Source organism: Pantherophis guttatus, chromosome 2 (genome assembly GCF_059756535.1).
Source record: "Pantherophis guttatus breed Tessera chromosome 2, ASM5975653v1, whole genome shotgun sequence".
Lineage (NCBI taxonomy): Eukaryota > Metazoa > Chordata > Lepidosauria > Squamata > Colubridae > Pantherophis > Pantherophis guttatus.
The window spans coordinates 61,964,475-61,975,378 of record NC_142064.1 but is presented as its reverse complement, the minus strand read 5'-3'; the positions used below and the strand labels follow the sequence as shown (position 1 = coordinate 61,975,378).

The window sequence follows — 10,904 nt, the reverse complement described above, 5'->3', positions numbered from 1 at the left end:
GCCGCCGCGGCTCCCGCTCTCAGCCAGCGCTCCCTCTTCGGCCTCCCCTCACGCTCGCTCCTCATTGGGCCGGGCCGGTGTGAGGTCACAATCGCAGAGCCTCTGACAGAGTGATGTCATAGCGATACACCTGAACACCTGCCTTACAAAGGCGAACTCGTCCTAAGAGGGCCTGCACCGCGGCTCTAATCTTCTCCCCCCACCCCAAAAGAAATTGCAAAAAAAAAAAAAAAAAAAAAGGGATCACTTAATTTATCAGGGCGATGCAACCTCCCCGCCTGACATATGTAATATCTTCGGTTGTGAACTGTTGGCCCCCTGTCTCAAAAACCAACTAAAACTTAAGAGGAAAATTTTGAATAATTTTACTTTCCGTGGCGTGTCATTTCTAAAGTGATAAAATATATTGAGCCTTTGTAATAAACATACCACGCAAAAAGTTAAACATAGTATAGAGGAGGCAGTTAATATTTCATTTTTACACATCAGGAAAGCCCCAATTCACTAGATGAGTCTCTTTCACATGGTAGAAGACAGTGTATTAAAAGTGACTTCTATAGAAGAACTAGGATTATAGGTTTATTTTATGCATGTTACTTAGCAGGAATTGGCATGGAACTGATGAACCATTTCCAGGAAATGGTTGAATTCCATGCCTGTCACAAGAGGAGAGCCTTCAGTGGTTTATATCTTGATTCCTGGCATGCTTGTACTGAATAGTTAAAATAAGCATTACTGTGAATTTCTTGATTTTACATTTATAAAATTGCTTTAAATTTTGCAGATAGGCAGAGAACCAGGCTGGCAACTGAAAACTGATTAAAAATCAACAACATAATAAATTGACTAGTAATGATAAGATACATGCATACATATCCATGTTTGCTCAATCTCAAATACATTAGCCTCTATGAATTCACTGAAAACAATTCCAGCAGTTGCCGTTTGAAAAAATCTGCCTGTCCAATAAAACTAGAGGGGAAATTTGAACACTTCTAGTTTCCCTTGCTTGAGGCTACACCTGCTGATGACTACATAGATGTGAGGAAAGAGCAATTATAAAATTACAGTATAAGGCAAACTGTTTTGGAACACACCTCATAATATGCATGGAGTTTTTGAATAGTGCATCTATAAAATGTTACCAGCTGTGCTCTTCATTCTCAATTTTCCTGCCTGTTTTGGGGGCGTGTGGAAATATTCACATATAGTGCAGCTACCCTACTTACTGTTGTGGCTTCCCTTTGGGGGAAGTGTGCCATCTGCTGGATATTCACATTCTCACATTTCAAAGGCCATTTTTAATCCCTTATGTCCATTACAAATTTTCATGGGCAAAGAAAGTCAGCATGTTAAGTTCTTAGAAAAGCAGCCATTTCTAGTGTCACGCCACAAACAAGATTCTTCAAAGGACAGGTTTTGTTCCACCAACTTATTTATAGGCAAATCCAGGGGATTTTGAACTATATTTTGTGGAATCCTAGGATTCCAAGAATATTGATAAGGTTTTGTCAGAGATGAAGAGGAAAAACATTCACTTTAATACAGCCAATTTTCTATAATTAAAACTTTACCACCTGAATTGAGGTTCCAGGATTTTTTATTTTTTAAAAAACAGGTTCTGTGGCCTGAAAAACTTTGAAAACTCTCTTGTTAATTTGTTCAACTGAAAACCAAAAAGGAATCATACTGAACCGTCAAGTTAACAGTACTTGCAATGTAATTCTGTATATATACCATTATAATATAGCCATATCATGATGTTGCTGTGATTTGTTGATGTTGTCACACAGGAAAAGAAAATCCAAAATTGCAAGGACAGAATTACACTGGGAAAATGGAAGGTAAGAAGTGCAAACGTGGAAAAGCTCAACCCAGTGAAAGATTAAATTAAATGATCACAAATGGACATCTTAGACATCAGTGAAGTCAGATAGACTAACTATATGATCATAAGAATTGACATCAATTGACAATGTTAAAAGAAATTATAAAAGAATAGACACAAATTACTGTTATGAAGAAAGAGACTAATACTTTTAAGATATATATGCTGACGTGCCATTGACAGAAAATGACTGATCAATGATAAAAATATTTGTTCTGAATGGGATTACACATTAAATGTTTCAGCGTATATTTTGGGAATATAGATGAAACCTTTATTTGTAATGCTCAAACATCAGACAAGAGCTAATATGGCGGAATGGCTACAGAACTGGACCAGAAGCTGGGAAATGCATCTTCAACCATGAAAGTCACTGTGTTTCAGCCCAATCTATTGCATAGGGTTGTGATTGGGAAAACATAAAGCAGAATATATGTCCAGGAAATAAATACTCTATCAAGCCTTGTGGAAATAAATTTTTAGGTAAAGTATTTGAGGACTATGTGGAATAATGGTATTGTAAACCATAGATCAAATTAACCAATGATTTACTGTTGGGTAAACCTCCAACATTTTTTTATTGTTTATAAACTGATCATATCCCTTACATTTACTACTTGGTAAAGGCTAAATTACATAAATTACATAAAATACATTGCTAGAAAAAATAGGCTAAAAGTCTTCGGTAAAATGTGTTTATTGCTAGTTTTGTTTTGTTTTTTTTGGGTGGGGAAGAGGATTACAATATATCATAAATACTTTTTAAGTAAAATCTTATATATGGCTAAAGTAGTTGGCAGGTATGAAAATTGCTAGTTAAACACACATACATATGTGTGTGTTTTGTCTTAACAATGATTATATTCCAATTCTCCATTGATTTTTAGATAGTTTCCAATGTCAGGCTAAATAAAACACTAAATCCATATATTATATACATTTTGCATTTTCAATTTTTATTTTTGTCTTCATAAATAATCTTAAAATATCAAAGCTGGAGAATCTCTCATTCTCTATAATTCTTTACAACAGTTTTAACCAATATTTCTCAACTAGAACTCCTGGTGGCACCAAGAAGCATTATAAGGAGTCCTTGGCTTACAACCACAATTGAACGCAACATTTCAGTTGTTAAATGAGTCACATCCCACTTTATGACCTTTTTTGCCACAGTTGTCAGGCAAACATAGCCATTGTTAAGTGAATCAGATGGTTATTAAGTGAATCTGGCTTTCTCCATTGACTTTGCTTGTTGGAAGCTAGCTGGGAAAGTTACAAATGGTGATCACATGACCTGGAGACAATGCAACTGTCATAAATACATGCCAGTTGCCAAGTGCCCAAATTTTGATCATGTGATCATGGGGATGGCATTTAATTTCACTGTATGAGGTGCAATGACAATAAACTAATGCTGCAACGGTCGTAAATGTGAAAACTGGTCATAAGTCACTTTTTTCAATGCATTTGTAATTTTGAATGGTCACTAAACAAATGGTTGTAAATCAAGGACTACCTGTATTGTTGCTGAGGACTTCTGGTTAACTGTATCTTAACAACACTTGCATGATTATAATTTTACCACTTCTGCATTATATAATTGATCTTTCCTTTTCTGAACTCTTGGGATCAAAGTGAGCAAAAGTGTGAAAACTATAATCTGAAACCATTAGTTGGGTGTAACACTGATTGTTCTGTTGCATGCACCTTAACAAAATACTGCAGAAAAAAATTGCAGATAACTTTTAATTCAAGATTAGTGGGGCATCAAGACTAAAAATAAAGGTTACCCAGTCAGTAGTCTACCATGAAATTAATTCTCTAAACACTTTTTTCTCATCTTCTAGTTTACAGACTTCAGAACAACATTCACGCCAATTTGGCTTCCAAGGAAGCAATTATAGACAATTAAAGTTTGCATTTTTGTTTTGATCTGAGGTCTTGCTTTAATTAAACACTGAAGAGGAAAAAGGACATTAATTGTTATCCATATGTTTCAATCATTAACACAAAAGTTAAATTTTAAGTGGAATAGTGTGATTGAAATAAACTCTCTGACTCCATAAAATCATTACTTTTGTTCAGCAGGTTTAATGACTTGTTTTCTTGTTATTGTGTCTTGAGCACAATATTAAGTTTAAAGGCTAATTTTTTGGGGTGTAAAAATCTATTCTGGAGCTATTTCTGCTTTATTAATTTCACAGTAACCTCATTAAATGTGAATTGCCACAATAGTCTGCTGATATATATATATATATCACTTGTCTTGACAGATGTATTTTTCTTCTAAAATTCATATATCAATAATCTGAGATCTGTAAGTAAAATCTACTGTTTCAACTCCAGCAAGCTGCAAAACATTATTAATGGGGATATGGTCCAACCTGTTTTGGTCAAGGTGCACAAAGTGAATCTCATCACCTGGAATAAATGGGAAACAAATAATATTAACACTCTCATCTCCACAAAACAGGTACAGCAGCAGCAGCATGTCATCTAGCCAATATGGACTACAGATAGTCCTCAACTTGTAACCATAACGTTCAAAGTTACAATGGCACTAAATAAAGTGACATGATCAGTTTTCATGCTTACAACCATTGCAGCATCCCCATGGTCATGTGATCAAAATTTGGGCACTTGGCAATTCACACGTACTTATGAGAGTTGCACTGTCCTGGAGTCATGTATTCCACATTTGTAACCTTTCCAGCTGGTTTTCAAGAAGCAAAAAAATGGGGGACGTCACATTCAGTTAACAACCGCATGGTGCTTTTAACAACTGCTGTGATTTGCTTAACCAGTGTGCCAAAAAGGTCGCAAAATGGGATTTGACTCACTTAACAACTGCCTTGCTTACCAATGGAAATTTTGGACTAGTTGTACATTGAGGACTACCTGCATATTTTCCCTGAGCACTGCATCTGGACAAAATACCCTTTTCATCAAGAAATCCTATTATGCTTGGGAATAAGAATAAAAAGGAGCTGTTGCTACATCAGTATAAAGATCATTGAATTGGTTGTGATAAGCATTTTTTTTTAAAAGTAAAACTGTCAAATAGAGCTTGTCATCCCATAACTGGCGATATGCAATCCTCTTGTGTGTGTGCACAGACACACATATATACACACAGAGAAAGAGAGAGAGAGAGAGATGATTTGCTACTGCCTCCGTCTGGATTTTTTTTTCTTTCCAATTTCCCTTTTTAGCCTACAGGCCAAGAGGTTCCTAGTAGTCTCCTATCCAAGTACTAACTAGATCATAGTCTGTTTAAATTTTTAAGATCAGCAAGATCATTTATGTTGTCATCTGTTTGGCCATTGACCAAGAATGAAAATAGAAAATTCTGATGGATGAAAATTCATCGGTCAAGTCAGGAAGAGGACTGTGTCCATTTGCCATGCAAACCCAGGAGAAAGCAATTTGTTAGGCAGAGGCCTACCACCACCACAAACGTCTCTTCATTACAAATGTGTTTGTGCCAATATAACCAGCTTCTTTCTGTAATAACTCATTAGGGTAAGAAGAGGCAGAATCTGGGGGTGGACTGAAGAGTCCTTACGTTCTCACAAGTAAGCCAAGTCCACTCTGGAGTTGTTACGTTCCCACAAGTGATAAAAGTCCAGCCTCCCCTTAAATTCTGTTAACTAGCACCAATTTAGTGCTGAAGATTAGTTAACTAAATTCTTGTGTATAGATTTGAGTAATAAATCTTCTTAACTGGAACTTAATATGTGGTCCCGATTCTTCAGACATGACAGGTCTTATACATGGCATGATCAACTTTTTATCAGGATTTAAACTCAAGAGGCTTATGCTTTTATGACTATAAAATAGATTGCCTAGCCAACAAAAAGTTCTAAATTTATAGTTACTTTACCTGGTCCTAAAATGAAAGTGCCTCCCTGCTGAGCTGGATCACCCTGAAAATCGAATGCAGGGCTCGTCATTGCCCTCCACATGCTTTTAATGCTTCCTGATAGCAAACTGGATTTAACATGAGGGCTGTGCACTGAAAACAATAGCAGAAGAGGAAGTTTATCTGGCAAAAAGCATACATTAGCTCTGTTGTCATTATGAATACATTAGGCTATAGTCCTCTGGGCAGTTACTACCAATTCCAGGAAGATCAGAACTAAGTTCAAAGGAAAGAAATGTGCTTTAGATCAGTGGCCTCCAACTTTTTGGGCACCAGGGACCAATTCTGTGAAGAGATGCAGACTGGAGGGGGTATAGTTTTGTGTGCTGCCTGCATCCTGCGGATTGGGCTTCACTTGTTTGCCTGGCTTTGTTTCTGGCATGCCACGGCCCAGGGATTGGGGACCCCTACTTTAGATCAAAGTACCTTGGATTCTAACACATCTTACATGAGAAACATTTCTGCATGATTTTGCACTGTCTAGGACATGGGTGTCAAACTCGATCGCGTCATATGATGTATTGTGATGTATCGCGATGGTTTTTGCCTTTGCAGAGCCAGGGCGGGTGTGGCTTGCATGCGACGCATCTGGTCTACAGGCCGCCTATTTGACAGGCCTGGTCTAGGATATTCCACGGTTGGAGAATACATTCAGGTTTGAATCAAAATCAGATGCAGCTTGGCAAAGTAACAAACTCCAAAGGGATGTGATGAACTTTTCTTCAATTGATGGCTGTTATAGATCAGTGTTTCTCAACCTTGGCAGCTTTAAGGTGGGTCGACTTCAACTTCCAGAATTCCCCAGGTAATGTTGCTATAGGACAGACTAGACAATCACCTGACAGAAATGCTTTCATTTGGATTCCTGCACTGAGCAGGAGGTTATACAATGGCCAAAATGGCCTCCCCAATTCTATAATCAAATGTGATGGGAATGGTATTCCTGATTTTGGATATATGTAGCAAAGTACAGTACTTTGTACAATGAAAGTTCAGTTTCAGTTTACATATCGTTAGATAAAGATATATTAGTAGTTTCTGATACTGTAAGTCAGTAGCACAACCCACCTGCTGAGCCGGAGGATTCCCCTCTTTTCATGCCAAGAATTTTATAAATTTCCCTTTGTGGATCTACATATATTTCATGAGGGTAACCTGTCAGATTACAAAATGGCTGCAAACAATATATGTTAGGTATCAATGTAATACACAATGCAGTTCTATTTTTGAAAGCAAATGGTGCAATCCTGTCAGCCCTGCCTTTAATTAAGTCCCATTCCACTGAGTGGAATTTTCTTCCAATTAAACATATTTAATCTGAGCTTTGGCAGCTCTAAGCAAACATGATGAAAGTACCTCCTCCTAAAAAGAATGGGGATAATTTTCAGGAACTTGGAAAGAAGCCTTCAAAGCAGATTTAGTTTATCCCATCTTATTTAAGCAGTCTTACTTATATCGGGATATGCACACATGTACATATACTATATATGTGTGACTGTGTTTATGGATGGACAAGCTTAGAGGTGCAAACCCTGAAACAAAAGAGCTGCATTTACAACCACCTTAACAGAATAAACTGGATTTTCAATTACACTTACCCGAATGTGATGATGTGCTGATTGCCCAATAACCACAAGTCTAACTTTTGCATCCTAAAGCAAAAAAATAAATAAAAATATATTGATCTTAAATTTGCCCACCGATACTTAACAACCCAATCTCTGCGCCAAACTAAAAATGAGATTCGTGGAAATCTTTGAACAATTTTTGCTTTAGCAAAGGCTTGGCCTTCTTTAAAACAACTTCATAAAATGGCATGACCTCTCTTTTTAAATAATCGAGTGGAGCAACTGTATCACTTAGCTACAGGAAATGAGCTCCTGTACATATGCAGCAACCCTTTTCCCACTGAGAAAAGCATCGGAAGCAACTTTTAACCAAAAGCAATGGGTCTCGACATCTATGCCCTGACAACAGAGCAGATCAAGTTACTTTCTTAGTATGGAGCATTCTGTTTTATACAGCAATACCAGAAACCTGGACTCCATAGCAGCTGAGGCATCATGTAATTAAAGACCTAGTGTTTGCATTGCATAATATAGTAATTTAAATTTGGGTAGAATATTTGTTTTGGCACAGCAGAGTGTATGAATTTATCTCCTATGGTTATTTGATAATTCAATGAATTGTGCAAACCCAGACTCAAGTTAACCCAATAACCTATGTCAGGATGGGGTTGAGACCAGCCTATCACCCTAATATTAATGGTCATCTAGGAATTTACAATAAATTTCCATTAGTGGAGATAGTGATCTAAAAGTATTTAAGGCAGCCTATCTGAGTTAATGGTATAATATTACTGATTACACTATTAATACTTTAGAATGGTTATTTGAATGTTAGCCATTTAGTGATAATTAAATCAACATCCCCATGAGTCATTGTTTGCTGATGCCAGAGGCTGTAAACACTTGAGATAGTATTAACAACTTTTATTACAGAGCTCTTTAGAAAGTGGATAAGGCCCTCTGCAGGGTTCATTTTGCCACTTCTGCCCTAACTCCTTGTTGAAAAGCAACCTGATGCAACAAGCATTAAATTAGAACTAGGACTGTCTAAGATACTGAGGGGAGCTTAGCTTTCTTTGTTCAAAGGAATTCTTAGAGGCTTATCAAGGAATTTAAAATCATCACTGTAAATAATAGGAATGGCTAAGCAATGTTTCCAAATATGTAGCATGTTAGAATATCTAAAAGGCCTGGAATTTAACTAATTCACCTAATTTGAAAAATATCTCAAAACCAACTGGCAAAACTGAAATGCCCTTATCCCATCATTTATTTAACCACAAAGGCAGGGCAATTTTCAAAAAGATCTGAGTTACCTATGGGAAAATCCAGTCTTTAAACCCTCTAGTCTAGTGGTTTCCAAATCATTTAGGCTCTTAACAATTAAGTGTGCTATGAACTGACCAGTGTAACTGTAAGTATCTTTCATATACCTGATTTCAAAGTCTATACAATCTTCAAAGGGCTCTATATATTTCAAAATCTATTGGGGTTTAGTGACCTCAAAGGTCTACAATCTTCAGATAGGCAATTATGATTCTTTAAGGAGAGATTAGCTGAGGGCAGATGAAATTTCCATAGTGGATGATTAGCTAAAACACACATCAATGGATTTTCTTCAAATCTGTATAATATGACAATATTTACTTCTATAGTGTACTGTATTAAGCAACATCTTAAAATTACACAGTATTTCAAAGGCTAATGATCTTGAACACGCAATTCTAAGATTAAAATATAGATGCATTTTCTTGGGAGTCATATCAATAAGCAACCCCAGCTAATCATTCTTTTTCTAAAACACACACAACACATATATGAAAACAACTTCACACTATGTAATTTTAGGGAGACTGCAAACTTCTTTGTTAGTAACCAGAACATATATAACTTTTGCTTGCACTTACTTGCAAAAATTTCTTGGGAATTTTGCCCAGATCCTCCACATATTCTTTACAGACATAGCACAAAAAATGCTGGGGTGGGGGAAAAAAACAATGGGTGTCAAATCATACATTTGCAAGATAACCTTTTGTTTATTGAAATCTGTTTTATTTGTTCCTGTGTGTTGAATTCATAAAAATCAGGTTAGCAGAAAACAATAAATATATGTTCTACAACATTCAGGCACAGCACTGATCTAGTTTACCAACTTTTTTCCTGTCTAAATTACGAAGAGGGGTGTTTACAGAACATCCTAAACCACAAGCTACAGAGGCCGGTTCACACAACAGGCACAGCCTTGGTGTGATTGCTTTGCTTCCATTTTTGTGTGAACCATTCCCGAATTAAGTTTAATTTTTTATATTAAGTTACTTAGCATTGGCTCGCGCGTTTGGCGGATACCCGTGATCCTAGCCTGCACATGCTTATTCGGAAGTAGGCCGCGATCCCTAAAAGAGAAATCGGTGGCGGCTGCGGGAAGCCCCTCGCCCTGGGCGAAATACCCCTCCCCCCCCAATGCTTAGCCCAGCTCAATCTCCAAACAGCTACGCAGAATACCATCATTTTATGGTTACCATTTGCAGTACTTGTCCGGCGGATCTCTCGGGGTTGTCAATCATAAACTTTAATAATAGAAATCCAAAGCCTGTTTACAAACCTGTTTACATAAAGCTACAGCTATAAGGCTATAGCTTAGCCAGGAACCCTTCAATCAACTCGGAGGCTGCAACTGAGATGTCAATCCCCAGCTGGCCGGGGGGAGGGGGAGGAGGGGGAAGGGGGGGTCTCTCTCACCCGCAAGAAGATCACGATCGTCTTCTGTTCCTTGTAAAGAGTCCCGAAGGGGATCCTGTTCCCCACCGCGTCCTCTACCAAGCGCTGAGCTGCGAGTGGCAATTCCGCGGGGTCTTCCCGGGCGCGCTGCCAATCAGTTCGAGCGCCGATTTGCTCCGTGACCGGATCTGCCATGCTGCAACGCCCCAACCCAAACCGATCCCGGCTAACGGAGCCAAGAGGGATGTGCGGATTCCCAGGGTGGGGTTTTCTTTCCCGTTGAGGGATGAGCTCCTCCTCCGGTGGAAGCCGCACAAGCGCTTAAAGGAGGGTTATTTGGAAGTTTCCTGGATGCCGGAAAAGCAGTCGGAGAAGTCAGATCGGGCCTGACTATACTGGTGGTCTTTCGAGCAGCGATGCTTTATTGTTTAGAGCAGGGGTATCCAGCCTTGGTAACTTTTAAGACTTCTGGACTTCAACTCCCAGAATTCCCTAGCCAGCCATGGGAATCCTGGGAGTTGAAGTTCACAAGTCTTAAACTTCTCAAGATTGGAACTTTAAGATCTTTCGTGTTGCCCTCGTTTTCCCTTTTCTTTTCGGATCCCTTCCAGTGTTTTTCCTCTCGAACAGCCATAGAAACCGACAGGAGCGCTCTCAAGGAAGGCCGCTGTTTGTGCATATATCACATAGTCTCAGAATCTTAAATAGTCTATCTTAAATAGTGGAACAGTCCGCCTCCTGAAATCATGAGTGCTCCCTCCCTGGAGGTTTTCAAGAAACGTTTGCATAGCCTTTTTTCTAGAATCGT

General features: G+C 38.2%; 1 protein-coding gene across 1 annotated transcript; it reads right to left on the bottom strand.

Annotated features, from left to right (window-relative positions):
• Window positions 1-2,569: 2,569 nt before the first annotated feature.
• PRXL2C (peroxiredoxin like 2C) lies at window positions 2,570-10,581 on the bottom strand. Its single transcript, XM_034410063.3, has 6 exons — window positions 10,118-10,581; window positions 9,286-9,354; window positions 7,409-7,462; window positions 6,879-6,984; window positions 5,772-5,903; window positions 2,570-4,309 (listed from the first exon to the last, which is right to left on the bottom strand). Exons 1-6 carry the CDS (start codon window positions 10,289-10,291, stop codon window positions 4,182-4,184), a joined length of 663 nt encoding a protein of 220 aa, XP_034265954.1. The 5' UTR covers window positions 10,292-10,581; the 3' UTR covers window positions 2,570-4,181.
• Window positions 10,582-10,904: the final 323 nt, after the last annotated feature.

Coding starts and splice junctions, on each gene's coding strand:
- PRXL2C (XM_034410063.3), bottom strand. CDS start 10,291: ATGGCAGATCCGGTCACGGAGCAAATCGGCGCTCGAACTGATTGGCAG. Junction 7,463..9,285: donor TTCCCAAGAAATTTTTGCAA/GTAAGTGCAAGC, acceptor TTTTTGCTTTAG/GATGCAAAAGTTAGACTTGT. Junction 5,904..6,878: donor GGAATCCTCCGGCTCAGCAG/GTGGGTTGTGCT, acceptor TATTGTTTTCAG/TGCACAGCCCTCATGTTAAA.